A 27,848-nucleotide genomic window follows, 5' to 3' on the forward strand; every position below is an offset into this window, starting at 1 on the left:
GAACTTTGTTCCAGGTGGGGCATGCCCTGGTCTTCAGGGTTTAAGCTCTGCGCGGACTGTAACACACCTGTGCCTGTAAGTGACCCCCACAGCAGCTGCATCAAGTGCTTGGGGGAATCACATGTGAAGGACAAGTGTTGCATTTGTAAAACGGTGCCCAAAAAGAAAACTAAGAAGCATGGCTCCCCAGCACCAGGCACAAAGACCACCCCCCCCACCCCCGGAGGGCAGTGGAGCGCCACCGATCCCCTAATCCCCATAGAGTAAACTGTTTACAGGTGCAGTTGTAGTATTTGACTGAAACTCTTCAGTCAGTGCTATCTAAACTCCTGTATTATATTTCGACATTCATGTGAGATCCTGTATCATTTTCTTTTCAATGTAAAACCATTATTGCTGTCAAAACTAGGCCATTGCTGGCACTGTTTAATGGTAATTGTTCCCTTTGTACACAAATTGCTCTGTACCCTTGCAAAATATGATTCTTGTGTCTAGAGCTTAATAAAAAAATATGAATAAAAGAATTACATTTCCATTCTTCTCATATCAAACACTAAGGATTTAAAACATCCTTTAACATGCTGCCTATTAATTTGTGTGTGTTTGTGTGTAAACTCTAAGTAGTCTGTATGTTTTGTTCTGAAGAGTTTTAAATATATCATAAAAAGCTCATTTTCTTCTCTTAGGGCTGGTGTAGAGGTACTGTTCAATGAATTGGAAATCCCTGAGGAAGAATATTCCTTTGGCAGATCAAAGATATTCATCCGCAACCCAAGAACGGTGTGTGAACAAATCTTTTCTACCATAGAATCAACGACTGTGCTGTTTGCGGGGGAGGGCATGGGATGTTGCAGACCTGGCACTAAATAAATAAAATTGAGCCAGGTTGCTGAGGGGTGCACTTTAAACTCTCTCTTTCCAAAGTTACTGCTCCCTGATTATGATAGTGCCCACTTTTTTCAGACTGCTTTAAGCACTAATCAGAGAGCAGCTTGCATGAAGATTACCCATCAGTAATGCTGAAGAATTTGCAGGATGATTAGTGCAGGTTTCTCCAAACACAATGCTCTGGTACTAAAGTGATAAACGTATAGAAATTAAAGTGATTAATTGCAGGCTTATAAGAAGCCTTTTAAAATAAAAAGCCATTAAAAATAAATCTAAGTGAGGTTGAGAGGGAATTAAAAGCCTATTAAGGTAATTGTCAGCAACAGTCCGATATCTAATGTAGTCTTCATCCACTGAATAACCTCAGGATGTAAGGCATACAGTATTCAATACCGCATTTATGTGGCCATGTACAGTAATCATGATCCAGCCAAAGATTTCTCAAGAGGCGAAGCATGGGATTCAGGGAATTGATCCCTTTTTGTCATCCTAATTACACTTTTCTGTTTTTCTGTCTTTATTTTTTTTAACTCAGCTCTTCAAATTAGAAGACCTGAGAAAGCAACGTCTAGAGGACTTGGCCACACTCATTCAGAAGATTTACAGAGGTTGGAAATGTCGAACACATTTCCTTTTAATGAAACGGAGCCAGATTGTGATTGCTTCCTGGTACAGGAGATATGCAGTAAGATGCAAATTTTATTAAACAGGGGTTTCTTATCTGTACTTAATGATTCTTTTTCGTTGTTATCAGCCTTGGTGAAAGTGATGCAACTATTCAATTTTATGTCTGTATTTTGGCACCAAAAATATCCACCAAGTAAACTGAGTTAAATAGGCTCACGATGAAGTACATGATCTGTGTGAAAAGGATTGTGAAGGTATCCTGGTTAGTTCAACCCTTTGGAGACAGGATTTCCCAACACTAATGGTGGGACCTCTCTATAGTTCAACAGACTCAAGCATTGGGCAAAACTTTGTAGCATGTACCAACAGGCAACCAATGTGTACAAAAGTTTAGTAATGTGTATGTTTACTGTATGTGAAATTCTATCATTGTAAGGTGTTTTTTGTCTTTTGCCTTATTTGAAGTCTTTAAATTTGAGGCACAAGAATACTTGGGAGGATCCCAATGATTTATCTTATTAGGTACAACTCATAAAGACCTGTGTTTAAATGGTTCTTAGTAATATAGTTCTAAGACTGTTTCAAATTTTGTTGTAGACAGGATCTTCCACATCATTATGAACTGAACTTAAGTGATACATAGTTTTCAATCTTTTTTCCAGTTAGTAAGAGAAGGTTTTAATTTCCTTTTTTAAAGAAATATAAAAGTCCAAGAGACGGTTTGATGAAATAGCATTTCATACTGAAAGAGAGCTCCCCTTAAATAAATTTTACGATATTGTTAAATTAGCATATCTCAGATAATGTACGGTTTTTGATAATCTTTTACGTGGCCTTGAAATCCCTTAGAGCTTTAATGGTTTAAAAATAGAGTTGTCAAATACATAATTTGCAGGCCTGTTGATATAAGAAAATGAGAACAAATGAAAACCAACATTTGACCTGACCAAACCTGTATGAACATTAGGAAGAATATTTCCTAAACTGTAGAGCTCTTTTGGTTTACTGAAAACATACAGCAGTTATTTTGTTAGAATGGGCAGTCATTTGGCTCCTTGAAGTGCCCAAAAAATTACCTGGGGGGGGGAATCCTGCCCCTCTTTTTTAAAATAAAGAGCACTCTTGCTTCAGAACTAATGTGATTTGAGGCACAAAGAGGGTCAGGGTTTGGGAGGCTGCATAAGGGGGTGCGTCCCCTGCCTGAGTAAAGCTCTGTGACAATTCCCTGTGCTTAGGGTCTGGCGAGGGGATTGGCTGTTTCACAGAACCGAACCCTCCCATCACAAAGTGTTGTCTATCAGAGGGTTGTGGGGAGGATGTTGAAGTTACAGTAGTGGCCATGGAATGGCTCCTTAGCTTTGTGGCGTGTGAGGGAGGGCTTCTGACACCCATATCCACACCCGGCCCTCAGCAGAGCTGACCAGCACAGTTTTTTCAGTCTGGGTGCTGAGCTGAGTATTTGGCCCTTCAGGTTGCATTGCAGAATCTTCAGCCTTTGCTGATGGGGTATTAGATTAACCAGCAGCTTATTAGAAAAATAAGGATCTTATTGACCTTAAGAGGATAATGTTCTACAGTTCAAGAAATTGTCATGAGGGTGTACATCAAACTGACTTAGGTGGATAGCATTCCAGTCCGGCTTTCAACAAACTATCTTTTATACGCTATTATCAGTACTGATACTATAAGAGGTTAGTGGGTGTGAAGAACAACAGAAGCCTTATGATTGTCAATGGCAAGCTCAGCTGACTAACTGGAGCAAAGCATTTGTGACAATCTGAACTATTTTGTTGGTGGGAAAGACAACAAAACAGTGACTGTTCATATTTAATTCACATAACTTTCCTCTGTTGGCCAGAAAGTTAGTCTTCCTTTGTGTATAAGGTGGCCTTGTCCACGTACTCTGCTCTCTGTGTGTTTCCTCTTGAGTTAGATGAGAAATCACACCCTCATTTCTGTGTTCAGAAATTAACCCACCCTTCTCCATTACTTTTTTTGATTAAATTGCATATGAATATATTTGTTAGATGTTACCAAAGAATGTTTTCATGTAAAGCAGTTTTAAAACTGACTTTCTCTGCTGAACTATATTTATTGATTTTTAATACAGCAACAAAAGAAGTATCAGAGGATAAAGAGTTCGGCCATTGTAGTACAGTCTTACATCAGAGGATGGAAGGTGAGTTTGACATCACTGAGCAGCGACTGCCTTGGGTTCTGCTAGCCTAGGCTAATAAAATCTGAGGATGTTGGGCTCAGTTGAGGAGAGATGAGTGGTAAGTAGCAGATTCACTCTCCGATTTAGAGACTTTCAAATCATAGACAAAACTGAACACAGTTTTATAAAGTTTATGGGTTTGCCAGGTCCTGGGTCAGATTGTCTTGAATTCAGTCATCTGTGCCTGTTGGGGACGTGGGACTGCTTTTGATACAGTATACTTGGCCCTTGGAGAGAGTGTCTCTCATTACCCCACCCTATCTTCACCCTCAACTTGTTGTGGCATTGCCTTTCTTCAAAGAATCCTGTCCACTGCTCTTTAAGGAAGAATTGTGACTATGACAGAGACTACAAGGTAAAAAGAGAGAAAAATGAGATTTCCTTAGTGCTCAGACAAGTACTGGAGGATATCTAAAATCTTACACATAAAAGCTAGTTTCAGAAAAGAGGTGAGCCCACTTTTTATCTTATGGGGGAAAAAATCTTGGCATCTTAGTACTGTTATATCCCTCACAAAGTAAACTCTGTGTGTGCTACAAGAGTAGTCCCAACAGTTGCGGGACAGGTGCCAATTTATGCTATTGCCTGTCCCAAAAGAATTGAGAACATGAAATTATTATTTGTGCAAACTCAGGTTAATAGTGGTTTGGCGAGCCAGATATAACTTTGGTTCTGTATATTTACATAGCTGGTCCATTCCATATGAGGTGTGTGTGCTTGCCACATGCACCTGTGCTGGAAGTTTTTCCCTTAGCAGTATCCGTAGGGGACTGGCTCTGGTGCCCTCTGGAGTGGCACCTGCATGGTGCGTTATAAGGGGCACCACTGGCTCCCGCTACCCTCAGTTCCTTCTTGCTGCCACTGATGGTGCTGGAATTCTGCTTCTTCAGCTAGCGTTGTTTCGTTCTGTTCTTGCGAACTTTGAAAACCTATAAAATAGTTGTATATAGTTAGTAGTTTCTTAGTTAAACCCTTAGTAGTAGTTCTCTACTCTTTGTTAGTCCCAAACGGGACTCAGCCAGGGGATTGGGCCCGGTCTCCAGGTTTGAAGCCTTGCAATTGCTGTAAACGGCCTATGCCTATCAGCAATCCACATACCAGCTGCTTAAGATCCTTAGGTGAGGGGCACATAAATTATAAGTGCTGTACGGGTAAGTCCTTTAAACCTAGGGTGAAGAAGGAGCACGATATCTGTCTAGGAGCGCTCCTGATAGAGTCGGCACTCACTCTGGCACCGGAGCAGTGGTCCGACTCTGCACCGAGCACCATCGTGTGCAGTGCTCTGCCGGCACTGTTTGCGAGCTGGCACCGCTCTCCATCCACGGCTCTGGTCATGAAGCCGAAGAAGAATGTGAAGGGATGATCTACCTCCCGCAAGGGAAAGGAGAAGGCTGGGGGTGAGCCACGACCTGTGCTGGGCAGCCCAATGCCCCCTTCCTGGACCCCAGCTCAAGTTGAGCGGTGCAGCGCATCCTGGGACTCCAGATAGCGGTGCAGGAGGCAGCAAGCTTCAAGTGCAGTTGACGCCCGAAGCCCTTCAAGCAGCTCAGGAGATCCTGACGCTGCCCACGTTGGCTCCAGCGGTTCCCCGGTCTCGAGGAAAACCTGATTTGGGACCTATGCATGTGTCCCTGCCTCAGTGGCACTGTTCCCCACTGAAAGAGATGTCCTGCCATCGGTTGCCCGTGCGAAGCCGCCAAGCCTCAGGACTAGAGAGGCAGGCTTAGTGGAGCCCTCTTTGGTCCCTGCACTGGGGGCACTGATCGAGGGATTCCAGGTGTTCCTCGCTGGTGGATTGGCACAGACACTCTGGGGCATGTGCCGCCCAGCAAGATCTCCGGGACTGGCCCTGACCGTCTCCCAGGGCCCAGTACCAATCAGGGAGCAGAGACTGCTGATTGCCCAGCTGTCATCGCCCGTCTCCTAAGAGATTTCCCTTCTTAGGAGGTTCCTCCCGACACCTGGCCTATAGTGGCTCCTGCTCCCATTCGACATCCCGTGTCCGATAGAGATCCGCTGAACGCCGTCAGGCTCCGAAACCCCAAACAAGACACCTGACTCAATCGGACAGGTCGGCTTTGCATCGCAGCAACAAGCACCAGTCGGACAGGAGCCACCCGTCCACCCTTCCTGGTCACCCAGTACCAACTGCTCCACTTACAGCTCCGGCACGGAGCAATGTTCCCTGACTGCAGGACAAGCCCCGGTACCTATGGTGATGATGGCATCGACAGCACTGAAACCAGTTCCATGGCCCCACGCGCAGTGGCCGGTGCCATGGTACCCATGGAACCTTTGGGGGTTCACCCAGCCTTCCCAGGCTGACCAATCAGTGTCGGGAGCCTGGGAGAGGCTGGTGGCCTCGGTATCCCATCCCCCTGCAGTGCTCTAGGCTTTGCGGGGTAAGCACAAGACCCATCCTCTCAGATCTGCATGTGGTTCTGTGTGTGCATCTGCAAAATTCGAGGGTGTGTTGGGGTTTTTTGTTTTGTTTTGTTTTCCTCCCTCTCAGATTTGAACTAGAAAGGCACAATAGGGTGTAAATCCTTTTGAAATTAAGTTTGGGTTAGAAATAAGCGTATTACTTTTTTTTCTTTTGATTGATCACAGGCTCGAAAACTTCTTCGAGAACTTAAGCATCAGAAGCGCTGTAAGGAAGCAGCCACAACCATTGCAGCTTATTGGCATGGTACCCAGGTAAGAAAATGCCAGAAAACATTCAGTGTTTCAAAGCCAGTGTGTGGAGCAAAGGTCCTCCAGAAAAGAGAGAGAGAAATGTTTTGAGTGGCTTAAATTGCTTAACTTCCATTTCTCTTTGCTGCACACATTTTAACTGTTGCAATCTGGAAAGCCGGGACATGCTTTTATATTTACGGTTTTGTAGTGGCTGGTTTCTTTCTTTTTCTCTCTCTCTCCATTGGGACCTGCAGTAACCTTTTCTGCCCTAAACTTTTTCTATAACCCATTTTCGAATACACCACAGGCGCGAAGGGAACTGAGACGACTGAAGGAGGAGGCTAGAAATAAACATGCTATTGCTGTTGTTTGGGCTTACTGGCTTGGATATAAGGTACTTCATGCACATGTTCCATGATTCCTTCATTACCCAACAACACCCAACTTTAATCAGTAGTAAATAGTGAGGATTAATAACTAATACAAGAGACCTAGTAGATACTAAAGCATGATCCTTGATTTCTCCCATTTCTATTTATGCCACACTTAATAAACCTGACAGCATCCTAAATATTTGTCTTGTATATTAGAAAATTCTAAGCATGCCCAGTCAAATAGTACTGATTATTTACTAACAAGTCATTAGAGTAGATTAAAAACGATTAGACTGCAGTAAGGTCAAGTTAGAAAATGCATTTGAACTCAATGTAAATGTTCCAAGCATGTGTTTTTTCTGTTAAGTGCTTGCAGTGATACACGTCTAGATTCCTTTTAATTGGATTGTATATTCTGTGACCTAAATTAAACAGGCTCCTTTTCAATTCAAAATAGTGCATTTTAAAAATGTAAACATGTTTTATTTATAATTTGTACAAAATCTGAAATCAGTTTTGATTGTTTCGTTGGTTGTGTAAGGGAAGTCCAGTATTGCAAATTAAGTACAATATTATGACCCAAATTTTAGGAGAAAATGATGTTGGCATGCAGTTCTCAATTTATGGCCCTAGAAAAATCCCAGGAATTCCAGCATCAGCTGTTTGTTTTCAGAAGCGAAGTCCCACTGAAAGATTCTTGCTAATCACAGGCTGCAGTTTTGGGTTATATGAACATTTGAAATGTTGGCCTCTAGGGAATAACGTTGAAACAATTGCTTCAATTAACAAAAACTCTTTATCAACTTAGAATATTTTGTTCAGTCAATTAAAATTTTAATATAGCCCAATTATTATTTGGATCCTGCTTTATATATGCTATCAAAACACCTTGTGAGTTAAATGAGGAAAGAAATATCTCTGATTCTAGTAGCATGCTAAAGTACTGAAGAAGTACAATGCTGAGCTTGATCTTAGCCATTTTATTTTGTCTAAGAAATAAATCTCTTAGAATGGAAAGGTGACCCTGGGAATCAACATATAAACATCTACAGAATTTAGCTCATAAGAGATCTTTTTATTTCTAGTTTGATCTTCAGGTGTCAGAATAAACTGTTAAAAAGCTGTCATTATCAGACAGTTTTCTTCTCTCTTTATTTTTTGTAAAGATGAAGTCTCACTATCTTGTCCTAACTAGGGTAGTATAAATTATATATATAAATATAAAAATCATGTTTGTTTATGGTGCTTGGTATCAACATATAAAACAATTGGTTAAATTGTTAATGCCTTAGTGATAAGTCCCTCATGCAAAGTAATAGCTCAGTAGCAGTATTGGCAAACAGATGTAGAGTAAAGATGGATTTTTCTATTAAAAAAGGACATGACAAATGAAAATGCAACACAAATTCTATATTACAGTACCTAATTAAAATATATTGCACATTGGTTTATATCGTTATTGTACATTTTAGTTGGGGGGGGGGTTGGTTAAACATGAATCAAATGTATTTAAATAAAAATGTGCCTACCGTGCCCTCAGACATAAACTTAATAGTAACCAATCTAATTTGGCTCATCAGGGTTATAAGAAATTTTCAGTATCTGACAACTTCCTGTCATCTTAGGAAACTCTCTTTTCCTAAAAGGGAAATTAAAGCAAAAGCTTCAGGAACTCCAATGATTATTTTAATACTTGTTTAATTTTTTTCAAAAACTGTAGAAATGAGGTAACTCAAATTCCTTCCTCTTCAAAATTCAAGCAGATATTGACTATACAGTGTCCTTAGCATTAGCATGTCACACACTGAGAACTTGAATTTGTGTACCATCCCAAATGAACTAAAATCTATCCTTTATAAAGGCTTAAATTAATGGAGAATAGCCTTTATTGTTAAATTGGAAGAGTATCCAAAAAGTGCAACTGGCAAAGGTGGATATGGGATTCAGTTTCTTCAGTATACTTGGCAAGATATGAATACTGCAAGTACATAGCTATAACTACTATTACTGGTATGTCCTTTCCAAGACAGTTGAAGCTACTTATTTGTTGGTCTTGTGTCTTTAAATAACCGAACAAATAAATTTACTTATACCTTCTGAAATGTAAAAAGTGTAACTTAACAGAATCTCACATCTTTATGTATAGTACTTGGGAATTTTGCTTGCCTAAACAAAGACTATAGATGAAATTTATGTACCTGTCTCCTTGTTTTGCATGTGATGAAGTCGTGCTTTTTGGTGATATGATACCACCAATGTCTTCATCGTGTGGAAAATCAGAAAGAGAAAGAGATCATTTGCCAGACTGGAGAAAAATATATACTGGAATCTTAACTAAACCCCAGAAACAAAAATTCTAAATAGTGTGTAAAATTGTGTGAGAAAGATTCTTTTATTTAAAGTTGTGATTAGGATCAAAAATAATTCATAATTTTAATTTTTAGAGTTAATCATATGATGCTGAGGCACTTGTCATTGGAGGAGTTGAGTGTATAGTGTGACTTCAATTATTCTTCAGTTTCATAAATATCACTTTGGAGGGAAAGCTTTCCATTAAAATCAAGTATCAGACACTCAACATTGATGATTTGCAGACACGCATGGCAGACATTACACAAATGTTCATAGCAAATAATGGAGCCTGTGTAATTCTTACCTTTTGTATTAGTGAAGCAGTTTAGAGGCTTGTATTGACCACATTTGTGCCTTGACACCATTTCCACACTGACACATTGGGTTTTAATGGTTATATGCTATTCTTCCATCTTTCTATATCTTATTCATAAATTGGCTGTTCTGTCTGGGAGGATCTTTTTCCTGGTCATTGTGCTATCTGCATCGGGCTGTCTCTTTTATTCACTATCTAAACATTTTAGGCTCGAAGGGAATTGAAACGCTTGAAGGACGAGGCTAGGCGTAAGCATGCTGTTGCAGTCATTTGGGCTTACTGGCTTGGACTGAAGGTACTTTCTCAACCACTCCCTTGTGTCAACAATGAACTCAATAAAGCGTGGCATCTACTAACACATAATAAACTATTAATTGTGTGGGATCACTAGTGAGCATGATATTAGTTTTGTCATGGACTTTTTTATTGAAAAATCCTTAATCTGAAAACGTCTGTTAAATGAGACATTTGTAAACATTTTTAACAATATTGTTACATTTACAGCTGTCTTTAATCTGAAGATATTCCTTGTTTCATCAGAAGTTTCAATTTTCAAGTTGAAGATAAAATGCCAAAAATGTTTTTAATTAAAGGGACACTATCATGGTTGTTGACTTAAAATTTGACCTACATTGGCAAGGATCCCATCTGGAAAGATTACAAACAAGTATTTTCTTTTCCTGACCTATTCTTGTTACACTGGGAAGCAGGGTGTGACTATTTGATGTCATTGCTGCTCATTTTAGACCTACTGATGTATGTGGGATGGCCAAAGTGTGACCTAGAGTTAAGCATAGTGTCCAGTCACTTTCCTTTGAGTTGTTTTGATGCTGTGACACCTCTTCAGTGGAGGCCAGAAAAGTCGAATGATTACAATCTGTCCATTTTTTTCTATATCCCTCTACGTTGGGGATTGGTTGGCAAAAGAAAATACATTTGCAATCTGTAAAGTGTAGTTCTATTCTGTAAATACACTGTGAAAATGGCATCTTATGGGCCTCCATGTTTGTGTCACAGTGCTTGCATATCCCCTTTTGCTTCATTTACAAGAAAAAAGTTTTCAGCTGCTATCCTTGAGCACTTAGATCTGAGAGGCCAGATGAGTGTTTTTTGGCTTGATCGTCATCACCACTAATAGAGATTCTCTGGGCCAAACCGGGATTACGCAAGTGTAATTGAGGACAGAATTTGGCTCTACAGTTGAAACTTTATTGACAGTTCTGTTGATGATGTATAAGTCATAACTCTTCAGAGGTGTTCTATTGCGTGCTATCATGGATAAAATGTAGTGAAAACATGTCACTAAATTAAATGCGACTCAATATACATTTGGGAAGGAGAGCAGGGGATATGAAGGTGCCATTTTTAAGAAGTCATTCTTCAGATTAGAATAATGCTTTACTGCTGTCAAAGTAGGTCAGTTTTTATGATTTAGAAACCAAGAAAATGTCCGTTCTAAGAAGTCAAGAACACTGCTGTATATTGAGCATTATTTTTTAAATGAAAACTAACTTTAATAAAGCCAAAACCTTGAACATGTTATACAGCAAGGGCATGCCTTTGTCTGTATATGCTATGGTTTTGAGGGTTTTATTTCTAGCAGAAATGGACTCATCCAAAGCACACAATTCTTTTGGAATATGAATACACACTGTGAGTTCCATGGCAAGATCCTAGCTATGTATAATAATTTCTACATCAATACTGTGTGATTTATTTGCCTGGTTAGATACTGTGTGATTTGTTTGCCTGTTTTCTTCCATCATGTTTGTAGAGGGAAGCTTTTGAGTTAATAGCTGTTAAATCAAAGCATTTTTACCTATTTGAATCAAGATCATTAGTATTTTTGAAAAATAAAGCTGGATCAAGATTTCTAAATTTATTTTTTATTTATTTTTCTGTTTATAGTAAATAAGTGGGATTTTAATAGTATGTACAGTACTTCCCAGATTTGGGGTTCTCTAGTACTGATCTACCAAGGAATTATGTTGTTGCTGGCTTTCCTATTGTGCCAGGAGGGGGGGGGGGAGAGAGAGAGAGAGAGAGAGAGTATGTGTGTGTTTTGCAGTATTCTCATTAAAAACTAAGCTCACACAAACTGCTGCTCATGAAGAGTAATAACAACTTTGTTTTTAAGGAGTACAATTGAGAACTTGGTGAGATATGGGACCCATATATTACAAGGAAGTCACCTTTTTAATATTTTTCAGTCAATATTGTCAGACTGGGATTGAAGGTGTTAATCTGTTTATTGATGGATAATATCCATTGCTAACGTGCTGATAGTGGTTGTGTGCTAATTAGAGAGGGCTAAACTTTAACTGCATAAGGAAGATATAGATTTTACTGAAAATTTCTGCAATTCATTTAAAAAGTCCCTTGTAAAAGTCAACATCTGAAAACTCAAAGCATTTTTCTTATTAACTGGAGAGGAAAAGAAAAATTTGAACAGAGAAAGTTTGGTGAGAATGAAGCACTTTAAATATTGTTAATGCTGTTAACATATCTCAGTAATGTTTGATTAATATGTGTTTTTCCCCCCAATGTTGTTTGTTTTTTTTTCATGAGAACATTTGAAAAATTCTTCTTTTCAAAATGGTGGCTTAGAGAAGATTTGTGTGAGACGCTTGGGATGGGAGAGAGGGCTGGTGGCATAAGGCTATGTGAACCTTTTGTGTTTTGACTAATGTGGGTTTTCACCTGCTGGCTTTCACTTTGGTTTTGGTTCAGATGAATCCAAGAACACTATGCGAAATTCACCAAAACCACTGAGCTTGCTGTGTGGGAAAAGTATGCAAGACCATAGCCATTATCCCTGATTTCCACTAAAAACTTTAACAGGTTTGCTTCTAACTCAGCCAAGGCATGCAAAAAAGTTAATGAATTTCAGCTAACTTGTTGTGAATTCTGGGCATTTCACAAAAGTCCAAATAAGGTGTGTTGTCTCAATTTTGGTTTCAAGTGTGTAATAGTTGGAGAGGTTAGATACCATGGTAGTGGTAATACCAGAGGTAGGTAGAAATTTCTCCATTTTCTACCTTAGAGTTGCTTTAAAAATCATGTGTATATAAAGTAGTATCAGAAATCTCCTCTAAAAGTGGCTTTTAATGATTACTCATGATTTGTTCTGTTAAATTTTATTTCATGTGTCTGACCCTAAGCAAAATTAATCTATATTACCTGTTTCTTTCAGTCACCAGTAGCTCATTTTCTTGATATTTTTCTAAGAGCACTTGTATGAAAAATTTGATGTACAGAACTTTTCTTCTGATTTCACTTTCTTAATTAATATTTATCATTATCTCTGTGTATTTAGGTTTATAAAATACACACATCAAAAAACCTCCAAGTGCATGTACAGAAAAAAATCCTCCCATCAATTAACAAAATAATTCACAAATCAACCCAGTGGCAATTACGATTCAATAAAATCCTTATCACTAAAAGAGTTTCACTCTCTTTATCACAGGCTTACAGCAAAAAAACTGTGGAAATATTCTCAATATGCGATCAACTTAATCATATTTGACAGTTGTAAAGATAATGGAAAGTCCTCTGGTTTTTTACAGTATCACTTTTAATGTAGTTCTTTGCAGCTTTAGGCAACTTTGATCTTTGTCTGTGACCTATTTCCCACATCTTGAGTGTGCCTGATTTTTCCGTTGTTTTCATTGGCCACACTTGTAACTTCATATTTCACTTTCTTAATGTACAATGCTTTGTTAAAACCATTCATGGATAAATGTTAATTATACATATTCACTCTGAAGGCCTGTTTAATGTTTCAGGTCCGTAGAGAATATAGGAAATTCTTTCGAGCCAATGCTGGAAGGAAAATTTATGAATTTACACTTCAGAAAATTGTAAGTACCTATATACATTATAGGTTAATGTAAAGTTTTGTTTTCTAGCATAGCCAGAAGTGTTAGCTGCGAGGGTCCTAATAATATTTGTAAAGAAGTCATCATACTGTACAGGTGACAGCATGACTATTTAGTTCTTTCTGTTGTAAAGAAGGAATAGTAACATGTTTTGAAGTTAAGGACATGGACAGCCTACACTTAAAGTAGCATCAGCATTTCTCAATAAATTTAGCCTCCCAAACTTGTGAACAGGCTTAATAAGTGTGGGAGTTGCAGCTGAATAACAACACTTACTATTGAAGAGCACCTGTCATTTCTAGCTTGTTTCCGTAACTTTTACTGGATGAGATTAATAAAACATCTTGCTTCAAATTTATCACAGATGCAAAAGTACTTCTTGGAAATGAAGAATAAGATGCCTTCTTTATCACCAATAGACAAAAATTGGCCAGCAAGGCCTTACCTCTTCTTGGATTCAACTCACAAGGAACTGAAGAGGATTTTCCACTTGTGGAGGGTAGGGTACATTTTGATCATATAATTTGAGTGCCTCAATTTTGTTCATGGAGGATGTATTTTTAGGAAATATTTACTACAGTGTTGTCCACTAATTTTTTTGCATAAGCTGTTTGTTTTTATCATTCTATTTGGCTTTCCAGACATAACCATACATTATCTAGTCCTTTTGGTGGTTGGGGAAAAAAAAGAGCAAAGTGTATTGCTTCCCCTCCCACACCCCCAGCTCTCAATTTAATATGAAGTGAATATGCATAATTGGTAGCTTATAATACTCTGTTCATATCCAGGACTGGTGTTCACTCAGTCTAACAGTGGAAATACTCAGTGGAATATTATGCATGTGAACTGTGGTTAGCTGAAATTTGTTTTGGACCTGTTAATGGAGAAAATGGCGAGAATCTATTTAAGTGCTGCCGAGACACTTGGTGAACACTCAGCATCCATGATGATCTCTTTGCAATTATGCCATTTTCTGCAAATGGTCAAGGACAAAGATTCTCTTGTTGTAACTTTTTAACATGGTAAATTGGGAACATGCTGAATTCTGCAAACAAATCTAAATTTTTCAGCTACACTTTGATAGTTCTGTATATTTATGTATGTGTATTAATAGCTATTGGTAATTATTTGATAATGTTTGTGTTCTAAATTGTGTTTGCTTTCAGAAAGTTGAGTTAATGCTGAAAGTAGGGGGCCCCCACTCAAAGCAACTCCAGGATAAAACATTTACAACAATACAGTTCTGCCTGCTAAAAGGAACATCCGGATCCTGATTATTGTATTAATTATATAAAGTGGCTGTGTTGTGGTACATCATAACAAAAAAGAAAAATAAAAAAACCACACCTGTGAAGCATTGTTCTTGTGAACTGCTACAGAGGAATACAGTGGGATTTTAACTGACAGTACAGTCAGCTAACCATATATACTTCCTTTAAAATCATCTCTAATGTGTCTTAATATAATTCAGAGGTGTGTAGAGCAGGCAAAGGCTGAAGTGCCTCAGCTAGTGGTTGCTGTGTTACCATGGCATGTCGGATGGAGTTGAGTCACTCCAGAAATATACTAAGAATGTGCATCTTAAGCAATAAGTGGATAGTAATCAGTGATGACCGCTGCATTAAAGCAGATTTCCAAGAGTGATTTATGATTCCTCTAAAATGTCATGTTTTGTAGTGTAAAAAGTACAGAGACCAGTTCACAGATCAACAGAAGCTTGTATATGAAGAAAAACTGGAAGCCAGTGAACTTTTTAAGGACAAGAAGGCTTTATATCCAGCCAGGTAATGAGTTATTCTGGTACCACTGCTCACAGTGTAAAAGAAAAATAATCTGCACCCTTACATAGATTTAGGGAGTTAAAAAACAATGCCTTGTTTATTTTAACCAGGAGAAACTGCTAGTTGTGGACCTTTTTTTGTGGACCAGTTTGCTAATCCTGCATGCCTTGAGAACTTTTTGTTTCTGGATTACTGTCTTGATCAAATCATTGCGGTGTCATAGCTTATTTTGTCAGTCCTACACAGTGAAATCAACTTGCTTCTAAATTAAATGTTAAACTACTGACTTTTGATCGTGTTCTGTTAGAACCAGAAACTGCCACCAGTTTTGTCACTGTGAACATTGAGGACTGTTTTCATGTGCCAAGACCCCAAATATAGCAGAAAGGATGTTTCTTTGAATAATAAACATATAGCGAACCTGCACAGGGGGACTGGATGCCTCCTTCTCTTGCCTTGCTGATCTGGCAGTGAGTGCAACGGAACAATGTGAAGGGGTGGAATTAACAGTCTCACTCACAAATGAGGAAAAGGCCAGGGAGCCCACATTCTGCTCAAAGCTAAGTAGCCTACATCCCACATGAGAGAGAGCAAACAATGGAGTCCACTACTCCCTACCACCATCCCTGGCAATACCCAGCCCTGGCTTGGCTACTCCGAATCTGAGCATCCAATACACATTGGAGCTAAGGATCCCATCTCCCAGCACTGCTGTAACACGGTGCAGATTTATTATGATTAATTATTTGTATTACCCTATCATGAAAGAGCATCTGTCATGGACCAGGAGCTGACTGTTCTAGGTGCTGTACAAATACTAAAATAAAAAAGATGGTCACTGCCCCAGGTAGCTTACAATCTAAGTGTAAGAGAAGGGACAGCAGATAGATCTAGATAGATCCAGGGGAGAGTACAAGGAAACAAGGAGGCAGCATTGGTCAGCTTGATAAGCAGTAGTCCTCAGCACACTAGCAGCATAACGGTTAAGTTTTTTGGAGGCGTCACGGCAAAGGGGTGTTTGAAGAAGGTGGCTTTGTGGATGTTTACAGGGATCTCCTTCCCAGCATGTGGGGCAGCAGGACAGAGCATGAAAGTGATTGTTTGAAAATGTAACAAGTAGGGGATGGAGGCTGGCATCACTGTCTGCTCAGAGACAGGCATCAACCTTTAGATAGTGAATGAAATATGACAGGGAAGGTGGGTATCCGCACTTGAGTTGTGTGGGAGTGGCATTCCAGTACTTCTTCTGGTCCTGGGCCAGGTGGCTCCTTTCCGTCTCTGGCTGCAGGCTGTCAACTAGCTGGCAGGTGGGAGGTTGGGCACTCAGCATGAAGGGAGCCAGGGTGTGGCAGCCAGGACTGGGCAGGGGAGCTCAGGGAGTGGAGCTGTTGGGAGCCTGAGGCGGAACGAGAGCCAGGCGATGTTGGGCAGCAGTGTCTCCACAGGGAGCAGGTGCTGGGCATACGTAGGACGGATATCTGTTGTGGAAACTGGCACATTAGCAAGAGAAGAGGAGATATCTGTGGGGGGAGGTGGAGACAGGACAGGCTCTGCAGGGAGTTACCCCTGCTCCCCAAGCTTCCCCCACTACCCTTATCTTCCTCCCAGTTCCCCCCAATAGCTCCCTGCACCCCATTGCTCACTCTTGGGGCCTCCCACTGCCCTGCATTCTGGCTTTTAATTTATTTATTTATTTTTAGGACTCTTGTTCTGGTGGGGATGGGTTGTGAAGGACCTTGAAAGTAAAGACAAGTGGCTTATGTCTGAGGCAGCAAAGAAGGGAGTAGCCAGTGGAGGGCTGCAAAGAGCGGAAGGGAAGGGAAATGATCTTTGCAGCGGCATGTAGGCCTTTCTCACTTGTTCAGGATTTGGACAATAAGAAGCAAACAAAAATACTTGCTGCTAGCAGATTTGCTGTGGTCATTATTTCAGCTTAATTGATTCCAAAATATTAATGAAAAAAGTGAGCAGTATTGGAATGTGAGGACTAGGCAGTTTTGCAGTTAAGCCTGTTAAGAAATACCTTTAAATAATGAAACTTGTAAAGCTTTTTATCTTCCCAAGGCCACATTTGTTTGGTAATTATTTCTATTCCAGAGACTCTGTCTACTCAGTGATAGTGTCTAGGCTGGCTAAAATCTTACATATCTCTACAAATATTCTTATCGGTATTTCAGACAGGTAGAGGCCTGAATATATCAGGGAATTTCTGATGCGTCTCCAGTTGGTGCTATCTGCCCAGTTAATGTTGCTCAAGTAATTGCAAGAATGTCTACATTTTTCCTTGGTCTGCAGACACATATTTATGTTGTGTGTAGTAAAGCTGATAAAAATCAGTTTTGGAGATCTACAAAGAAGCTTAATTGAAATTTAAGCTTAAGTCATGATTGATGCTGAGAAACTAGATGTTCAGTTTTCAGGGGAAACAAACCTTGTGGAGTGTCTTATATTTTGTATAAATGTAACTTGTGTTAGACTGTTCTCTCCAGCCTGCTAGTCAGAATCTGAATGTGGAAAGATTTCTTGTTTGAGCAATGGGGAATTGATTAAATGAAAGCCAATACCCATTGTAATTAAATCTTCAACTCTTGGTTCAGCCAGAATCCATATTTTCAACCAAAATGTTTCCTAAATTCAAAATGAAATGAAACCACACTGATTAAAGACTTACAAAACATTTTTAGCTAATTTGTTTAAGTGTGACAGCAGAGAGGGAGATGCTAGTGTTTCTTGAAAACTTATTTGGCTAAATATACCGTTGTGCAGCACTGTTGCCTGAAGCAGGGCTTGAAAATATTACCCAGTACTTATTATCTTAAGAACCTAGACCAATTAAGTCCACTAGCCAGGGTGAGAAAATTTGATCTTCGAAGGCCCCCAAATTGACACTACCTGCATTTTAGAAGTATACAACAGTTGTGTATTAATGGGTAAGGTTATCAACAGCCAACAACTTTGTTTAATACATTTAAAAATATGTTAATTATGAATCTCTCTTGCTTTTCTTATACTTCCTTTCCATCCCAGGCTTCGCTCAGTCTTTCTCCTTTCTTTCATATAATAGATCCTGGAATATCTTTTTCTTCATTGTATTTGTGTCTCTGTCTATTTCTCTTAACTGTTTTTTGATCTCCTCCTCTATAGGTGTGGTTTTTTTTTTAACACTCTTTCCCACTGCTGGAAAAAGTGGAGGCTGCCATATTTCTGTGAGGGTGCTGTCCCCTGGATCTTGGTTGGCACATCCATTTTTTTTATGTCTGCCTCCAACCAATAGACATGTGCCTGTGGAATTCTGGAATCCCTTTTGTGCTGCAGGAAGGAAGAAGCAGTTTTCACTGTATCTCTGATGTGGTGCTTCTCATGTAGGAACAATTCAAGACTGAAGCATACAATAGTATGCATTAAAATGTACAGTTGAGGTTTTGGAAGTCTGAATGCTGTCAAATAGGACTAAGTAGGAGATAAATCCAAATCTGGCGTATATTCAGGGAGAGATTTGTAAAGGCACAGAGAACTGATAGGCACCCAACTCCCATGAAAATCATGGGAGTTGAATGCCTAACAAATTGCTTTAGGCCCCTTGGAAAATATCTACCTAAGTGCCAAGACTGGGATATTTTATATATTCTTGTGTTCAACATCGTGCAATTAACAAAGTTCTATGGCGGGGAAGTATATGCAAGTAAATACAATACCCATGAATAAGGTATTTGGGACTGCCATTGGCACCAATGCACCATTGTAAAGCCTGCACCAGAATGTGACAGTTCTGGGATTTTTATTTGTGCCCAAAGGTCAAACTTAACTTGAGTGTTTCTGTATTGTTTTGTCCTTCCATAGTGTTGGGCAACCATTCCAGGGGGCTTACCTGGAAATCAGCAAGAACCCCAAGTACAAAAGACTCAAAGATGCCGTGGAAGAAAAGATCATTATTGCTGAAGTTGTGAATAAAATCAATAGAGCTAATGGGAAGGTAATAAAATGGAACTGTTTAATCCCAAAGGGCATTCTGATGTGATAGGTCTTGCTGTAAATTAACATATAGGGCAATTTTATTTTTCTTCTCAGTGATTCTGAAGGTACTAAAATGCTTATTTATTCAAGTTTCCCATCTGTAAAATGGGAATAGTGATGCTTACCTCTATTGTAAAGTACTCTATTGTAAAGATCTATGATGAAAAGTGCTGTATAAGAGGCAGGTATTATTTATTAATTGATGGTAGTTTCTTTCATAACTGTTTTTATTAAATTATCCATTTTACACGGTGTAAGTGTGGAATTCTTTTAGGATAAGTATATTTCTAATTTCAAAAAAATGTTGGTATTTAGAAAAATTAATGCTTAGCTGCGTATTAGGAGAATAGTTCTGTGAGATGGTAGCGGAGGACAACATAGTATTTAAAATACATAAGCATTTTGGTACATATAGTATGTGTGCACACAAATATATATACTTGATACTGCATTTATTCTGCACTCAAAATTTACGTTGATTTCAATGGACATTTGCAGTGCACAAGGAATGAAGAATCAGGGTCATTCTCATTTATATATGTATTCTGGCTTTCCATTTTCAGATTGTACATCTATAAACTTACAATTAAAAACATTGTGTTTATACATGTAAGCATAGGGGGCAAAATGAAGAACTGGGGATGCATTAGGCTTCTGGATCCATAAGAAGGCAGTTAAATAAAGGTGACCACATTTTCAGAGACGTTGATCAAACTGCAGCTCTCGCTGAGTTTAAGACACTCAGGTTTGAAAATTTGAGCCACAGTTCTTAGTTGTATGAACTGTTTGTTTTCTTAATGGTTACTCTGTTGTAGAGTCTTCCTCTCTGTGTGTTTGAATAGATAATGTTTTTCATTTTCTCATTTTACAGTGTGCATCCAGGATTTTCTTACTAACAAAAAATAATGTTCTCCTTGCTGATCAAAAGTCTGGACATATCAAGTCAGAGGTCCCTCTGGGTGATGTTACTAAAGTGTCCATGAGCTCTCAAAATGATGGCTTTTTTGCTGTGCACCTCAAAGAGGTAGAGTTTAAATCTGTAATAAATTATCAAGCAAATTTATACTGTATGAGAAGAAATTATTTTAAAACATTAATTCTTGTGTTGCTAGCATGTAAGGTTAAAAAAGCTGTCTAAACCTTTCCCACATCTATGAAGTGGTAGGTTTAAGATTACTAAAGACCATGTAGTGGAACTGTTAAATAATGGGTGACAATTCACTTGTGAAAATGGGACCTCGTGATTTGCTTCAGCCTTTTTAGGATTAGACTTTTACCATTTGTGAAATGGCCCTTTAATCTGGTTTTTATTCATAGTGAAAACTTGTCTTTAGCTTTTTAACCCCTCATATAGTTTTCCCTGACTCTTCAGTGTAACTAAAGTATAATGAACAGATTAGTAAATATGTTTCTGCTCTTTAGGGAAAATGGGAAGTTTAGATTAAATATCATCCCCTTTTTTTCTTCTGAGTAAACTTATTAACTTCTATACCTAGGCTTCTAAAAACTCTTTGATAATATTTTTACCACATTTTTATTGTTCACTTCATCTTACTCTCTGCATTCATCATCACTAACTTTACCATTCATCCGCTCGATGGGAGCTCAAAGAAATTTACATTATTACATCACTAATTTAGTTACCAATCTAAAAGAATCTACAAGTACTTTTGTTTCTCTTCACTGTTTGTAGAACCCTCTTAAAAATCTATTCCGTTAGCATTTTTCTTAAATGGAGCTGATAGCTTAGCTGTTTTGTTGAACAAATTCTATTTATATAGTGCCCTGTCATGCCAGAACATCTTTTTCTGTGTGCTAGTATCAACAATTGGTTTCCGTTCCTGATATAGTGTGAATTGCTGTGATGTAGCCAGCAGAGGGAGACTAAAACAGTGCATTTCTGTAGGATCTACAAAGTTTAGTGGCTTTCCTTTGGGCTAAGGGGGAATTTACCTTGATATTTAGAATCCCATGGAGTTTTCTCATCAGATTCTAACAGGTTTAAAATTGAGTCATATATGAAGCCCAAAACTTGAACGGTGTTCCTTTTTAACTTAGAAGTCAAAATACTGGTGACAGGAAACCTCCTTGCTATTCAGTCTTGCCTAGTGGTGTGCTTTACTGGTATTTGATCCTTATGTTTTGCATTTTGGGGGGTGCCATAGGAAGGAGGGGGTCTAAAGACTGCTTACCTATATAAATAAAACGCTACAGGATTCCGCTGAGTGTATTTGTGGTGATACTAGCGACCTTTCTTTCTGTTTCAGGGCTCAGGAGCAGCTGGTAAAGGGGATTTCCTGTTCAGCAGTGATCACCTTATTGAAATGGCCACCAAGCTTTACCGCACCACTCTCAGCCAGACCAAACAGAAGCTCAGCATCGAGATTTCTGATGAGTATGTTTATTTTTCGCTTGTTTTTAGAAGGACATTTCCTTCAGTGCAGCATGCTGATAGGTTCATCAGTCAAAAATCTAACCTTGGATAAACAAAAGGGCATTGTGTAACTGGGATTTTTTTTTCTGATGACAGAAAAATAACTTGTAATCAGGGATTCCTGTTTTCTGTTTCTGTCTGTGCTCATCTCCAGTATTCGTTTTTGGCTATTTTAGAGCCTTGAAACTTAGTAGAGAAATTCTTTGTTTTTTAGGTTTGTTTGAAATGAGACTGTATACGTTTGAGCAGAAATCATATTTCATTATCAGTGAAATTAAATAAACACAAATTCAATTTAAAACCATCTTTTACTTGTATACATTTATGTTTTCACACTGTGTGTAACCCACATACATAAGCAGCGTTACATGCTGCTACTCTGTGTGACCAAATAATGAATCATGGAGAACATGAGCAGAAAATGATACAGGCTGCAATTGACAAATACAAAACATTAAAAGGATGTCAGTTCATCTGAAAGATCCTTTACCTTCTTTTCAGTGTATGTTGCTTAAAATTCCTGTTGATGTTTAATGAGTTGTTTGTGGCTTAAGCAGAAAACTGGAATCTCCAATTATAAATTGTGTCCATTGGGTTCTGTTTCATGTTTTGGTCTCTTGAGTAAGATTCAGATTAAAAGTGTTATTAGAGTAAAGTTGTTATTATCAATGCATAGAGTAAAGTTGCCCTGTAAATTAGCTTTTATTGATTAAGTGCAAGGTCTGTTAAGAAATAGACCACCAACTGTTTTTGGACTTAGGGCCTGATTCTGCCACATTTGCTCATGTGGAGTAGAAGCATACTCTGTGAGTAATGCCACTGATTACAGTGGGACTGCTCATAGAGTAAGTACTGTTCCTTTTGAATAAAGGAGGCAGAATCTGTCCTTTTTTCTTCAAGTGGAGTCCCTGTGGGTGCTCCACTTCAGATATCTGTGTGTCCAGGCGCCATTTATCGGAGATCTTCAGAAGCAGTGCCCTGTCAGGACGTGCGTGTGTAGTTGGTGTCTTGTGGCATCATTGGAGTCTGTTTGGCGCGCGTGCGTTTCAACTCCCTCAGTTCCTTCTCAACTGTCCTTGGCTGAAGACAGAACTCGGAGCAGTGCTGAACCTCTTCCCCATTTTGAAAGAAAATTAGTTTTAGTTAGCTAAAACCTCCCCAGTTACTACCCTACCTTTAGACAGTTGCATAGACCTCACTAAAAATAAAACAACCTCTCCCCCCACCCCTCAAAACAAAACACCTAGTTTTTCTTAACCCCTCTTCCCCCTTTGGGAGTGAACCCCCCCGCTCCCTGTCCCCTGAGTTCCCCAACCCCTATCCACACCCCCACCCCCTCACAGGCCCCCGGGACTCCCACGCCTATCCAACCCCTCCTCTTCCCCATCCCCTGACCACCACAACCCCCCCAAGCCTCTGCCCAATCCAAGGTCTCGTTCTTAGACCTTCTTCAGTGGGCCACATTAAAGATGCCGGGGTTTCCTGGTTTAAAAAATGCGACTCTTGCAAGGACCCCATACCACACTCGGATGGACAATCCTAGTGTGTCAAATGCGTCGGTGAGACACATGTCCATCTAACATGTCCACTGCAATCATCTAAAACCAGAACTTGCTGTGACCAAGACTTGCTTTTAAAGATGATTCTTCTGGAGAAATCCCTCCAACCTGATTTGGAGACGGGCAGAACAAAACCCTCTCCTAGGTGCTCTCTGACCAGGTTGGAACCGACCAAAAGCATGGCTCCACCATCTCACAAGAAGAGGAAGAGAGCCTCGACCTCCACAAACAGGGAACTGGGCACAAACAAACGGTCCTCAGCGTGGTCCTTGCCAGCAGTCCAACTGCCTCAAGGATCAGCACCTGTGACATTCCCGACACCTCCGGCACCAGGCATATGGTGCAGAAAAGTAAGGAGTCAAGACCGCATCATGGCCAGTTCTCCTCCTCAGCACTGGCACCTGCACCGGAGCTGGCGCCGTTCTCTCACAGAGCCCTGGCACCGACAATGCCATTGGCACCGGCACCGACACACCATCAGGCACCGGCTGTCGGTGCTGCCATGGGGCCACCGGCACCAGCCAAGATCAAAGACAAACAGCTTAAACCTGGGGTGGGCAAACATTTTGGCCAGAGGGCCACATCGGGCTTGCAAAAATATACGGAGGGCCAGGTAGGGAAGGCTATGCCTCCCTAAACAGCCTGGCCCCCGCCCCTTCTCCGCAAAGAGCGGATTTTAAATCGGTCCTGGTAGAGGGACAGCTAGTATCCAGAACGACGCTTCAAGCATCTCTGGACATGTCTGACATGGCAGCTCGCACCACAGCTACTGTGTAGGGCCTCTTGGCTCTCTTCATCTGGCATCCCTAAAGAGCTGCAGACCAAAGTGGAGGATTTACCGTTCGACCAAGACAAATTTTTTCTGGAAAAAACAATGAAGTCCTTCACACGATGAAAGATTCCAGGGTTACCCTCCAAACACTAGGGATCTACACGCCTCCTTCCAAGAGAAAAAGATACCAGCCTTACCAGAGATCTCACCCGCAGCAATACAACCACCCACAGTCCAAGCAGTATGACACTGGGAGGTCCCACAGCAAGCCTAACCAGATGTCAACTAACCCAGTTGGAACAACCTACGTCCCATCAGTCAGGCAACAAACAACAATTTTGAAGTCTTGGTTGAGGATCTGAGCAACCACTCCTTACCACCAGCATCTACTTGCCCTTTTGGCCATCGTCTCCAATGCTTCGCTTGGCGAAACATCACACATGATCATTGGGTCCTGGAAATAGTGCAGTTGGGCTATTCCAGCCCCTTTATTTCATGCCCCCCTACCCTTTCCATCCCTCTTCAGGGACCCCTCTCACGAACACCTACTTCAGGAGGAAGTAACTCAACTACTCTTCTTACTCCTCCTACTTTTTTCCCACCGAATACATCCGATGAAGTGAGCTGTAGCTCATGAAAGCTTATGCTCAAATAAATTTGTTAGTCTCTAAGGTGCCACAAGTACTCCTTTTCTGTTTACAGAGGGAAGGGATTTTACTCCCACTATTTCTTGACCCAGAAGAAAGTAGAGGATGGTGACCCATTCTAGACCTGCAACAACTCAACAAATTCATCCGCCCCCAAAAATTCAGAATGGTCACATTAAGCACAATAATACTGGCACTGGAACGAGGGGACTGGTTCTCACCCCTCGACCTACAAGACGCATACATCCATATCTCAATACACCCAGCACACAGACAATTCCTACGGTTCAAAGTGGGACATGACCACTTCCAATACAGAGTGCTCCCATTCGGTCTCTCCACTGCACTGCGGGTGTTTTCCAAGACACTCACGGTGGTAGCAGCTCACCTCGCAAACAAGGGATCGTATTTTTCCCATGCCTGGACGACTGTCTTGTCAAGGGCCGATTGTACGAAGAAATGCCAATGGCCACACTATCGACCATCCCTTTTTTTCCAAAGGCTCGGACTGCAAATAAACTTCCAAAAGTCCACTGAGACACCTACACAGCAAATAGAGTTCATTGGGGCTTACCTGGACTTGACCCTCGCCAGAGCCTTCCTCCAGCAGGCCAGGTTCCTCACCATCAAACACCTCATACACATGGTGTCCCCAGAATGGGTCTGCAACTTCTGGGCTACGTGGCCACTGCCATGTTCATGGTGAAACACGCCAGATTACACATGAGGTGCTTACAAGGCTGGTTGAGTTCAGTATACAAACCCACTAAGCACAGCCTCCACATGATGGTAACTCCACCCGCAAACATGCTGAACTCACTGCATTGGTGGACGGAAAGGGAGAATATATGCTCAGGAGTTCCCTTTCACCAAAATCCCCCAGCACTCATGCTCACCACACACACCTCCCTGATAGGCTGGAGTGCATACATGCAACACCACATGACACAAGGCAAGTGGTCTGCACCGGAAGCCCATCTGTATATAAAGCTCCTAGAACTCAGAGCTGTCAGGTATGCCTGCCTTCACTTCCTCCCACTCATTCAAAACAGATCTATTCAAGTACTCACGGACAACATTGCATGAATGTTCTACATCAACAGGCAAGGGGGAGCAAGATCACACTCCCTGTGAATAGAAGCCATCAAACTGTGGAACTGGTGCATACGACATTGCATAGACATCACAGTTTCATACCTGCCAGAGTGTCAGCACTAAGCAGACACTTTTCACAGGAACACGAATGGGAACTAAATCCTACAATCGAATCTCACCTAGTCTCCCTTTGGGGCTGTCCTTCGATAGACCTATTCGCCAGAGCAAGGAACCGCAAATGCCAATTATTTCACTTCAGAGCGGGACTCGGGACCGGCTCCTTGGGAGACACATTCCTAATCCCATGGAACAGGACACTCATGTATGCATTCCCTCAGATTCCTCAAATACAGAGTTCTCTGTAAGATCAGGGATGACAAGGCCAAGTTCATATTTATTTCCCTGGCCTGGGCCAGACAGACCTGGTATCCTTACCTGCTTCACATGTCGATCTACCCTCCAAGAACTCTCCTGATGAGACCAGACCTCCTCTCCCAGAGTGACAGTTGCATCTTCCATCCACAAATGGAGAAACTTCATTTGACGGCCTGGCTCCTCCTTGGTGCCAGTTGCACGAACTAACCTTTTTGGAGCAAGTCAGACACGTGTTATTACACAGAAGACGCAAGTCCATCCACAATGCTTACCTCCAAAAGTGGAAACTTGTCTCGATGTGGTGCTTACAGAAAACCCTCAGACTCTGCACCACACCCCTTCCCAATATCCTAGACTACATTTTAAAACTCAAAACAAAGGTTTATCGCTCAGCTCCATCAGAGTTCATCTCGTGTAAATCAATGCACAGGCGAGTAACCTCTTAGCATTAGTGAAATTAACAATTTCTCTAGGCAAAATTTGGACACTTTATGTGCTGTTGCTCGCTTTACCATAGACTGCTGCCTAAAGTTCCTGTAATAAGTACAGTTTATGGAGTTGATAATGCTGAAATGTAAGGTTAACTTGAAAAATTAGAGTTGTTGCTACGAGGAGTCCGGTGGCACCTTTAAAGACTAACAGATTTGTTTGGGCATAAGCTTTTGTGGGTAAAAAACCTACTTCTTCAGATATTGTTCTTCAGTTGTTGCTCTTCATCTGAAAATATCAACTTTTTTCTTAGTGCTATAAAAAGTGCAATTAAATTTACTCAACCATAAGTATAGGTGCCCTTAGCATCTTAAAATGTTGAGGCAATTCCTAACAAGGATCTCGTGTAATGCTCAGTAGAGGGGCATATGCTACCAAAATCACATTTCAGCATGCATGTTAGACTGTTTAGTGCACTTGTGTGGCCTGTCTGATGATTGAGATCTTGTCATCTTTCCTGCTAACAATCTAAATCTTCACAGAGGCTTGCATTTTTGTTTGTGGATCTGTTGTCTTGAAAATTTAAAACTCTTCAGGCATATGCTGTCCTTGTATTTATCCACACAAAAGTATGTAAAGAACTTCATAGTAGCACCATGTTTAGTTTATGCCCAGTCAATCATTTTTTTTTCAGTCGGGGAAGGGGGAGGGGTATGATAGTTTTCTATTGTAGTGTATTTGCATTTATTTATTGTTACAAGCTAACTGCTGAGCCAATCAGATGTGCTGAAATGGAGTTATCTATCTTCTGTATTGTCATTTTTATCAGAAAAACTCTCACAAGACATGGTGAGCCAGCTGCAGGGGTTTAGGGTGACCAGAGGTCCCGATTTTATAGAGAGAGTCCCGATATTTGGGGCTGTGTCTTATATAGCTGTCTTATATATTTACCCCCTCCCTCCATCCTGATTTTCCACACTTGCTGCCGGTCACCCTACAGGGGGTTGTTTCAGGAGGTCAGAACATCAAGGAAAGTGCAGCACTGGTGACACAGCCTGTGAATGTAGGCACTTCTGGATGCTACGTGGCTGGGAGCTCTGAACAAGTGACTCTTAAGCGTCTGGTATTGTACAGCAGGAAAAATGTACTGAGTGGAAGCTCTGCAAAGCTCAGGCTGCTTCCTCCCCTGAACTTTGCAGACAGCTTGATTTTGTGATTTCCAGCAGAAGGGGAAACTTCTTTGAAGTTTTTGGCCTCTACTGGAAGACTTCTTAGAAAGGAAAATCTGCCTATTACAAAAGACCTATTTTAGGTCAATGGGAATTGTGGAAGAGCCCAAACAATGATGTGGTGCTATCTTGTTTACTGCTGTTAGCCTCAGATACCCCTTCGCTACATGTGGTGGTGGTG

At 40.5% G+C, this 27,848-nt stretch overlaps 1 protein-coding gene across 4 annotated transcripts in view; it reads left to right on the top strand.

Moving 5' to 3' along the window:
- Positions 1–27,848, top strand: part of MYO1B (myosin IB) — a 177,425-nt gene that overhangs the window by 144,943 nt on the left and 4,634 nt on the right. Inside the window, exons 19-30 of one of the 4 annotated variants that reach the window (XM_038421886.2) lie at positions 687–780; positions 1,424–1,573; positions 3,626–3,694; positions 6,344–6,430; positions 6,717–6,803; positions 9,660–9,746; positions 13,240–13,314; positions 13,697–13,831; positions 15,010–15,116; positions 18,954–19,086; positions 19,999–20,151; positions 21,395–21,522. In XM_038421886.2, coding sequence (XP_038277814.1) covers positions 687–780; positions 1,424–1,573; positions 3,626–3,694; positions 6,344–6,430; positions 6,717–6,803; positions 9,660–9,746; positions 13,240–13,314; positions 13,697–13,831; positions 15,010–15,116; positions 18,954–19,086; positions 19,999–20,151; positions 21,395–21,522 — 1,305 coding nt within the window. The remainder of the gene's footprint in view (positions 1–686; positions 781–1,423; positions 1,574–3,625; positions 3,695–6,343; positions 6,431–6,716; positions 6,804–9,659; positions 9,747–13,239; positions 13,315–13,696; positions 13,832–15,009; positions 15,117–18,953; positions 19,087–19,998; positions 20,152–21,394; positions 21,523–27,848) is intronic. The other 3 variants (XM_038421888.2, XM_038421887.2, XM_038421890.2) reach the window with 3 other exon arrangements.

Source organism: Dermochelys coriacea, chromosome 11, assembly GCF_009764565.3.
Source record: "Dermochelys coriacea isolate rDerCor1 chromosome 11, rDerCor1.pri.v4, whole genome shotgun sequence".
NCBI classification, from domain to species: Eukaryota; Metazoa; Chordata; order Testudines; family Dermochelyidae; genus Dermochelys; species Dermochelys coriacea.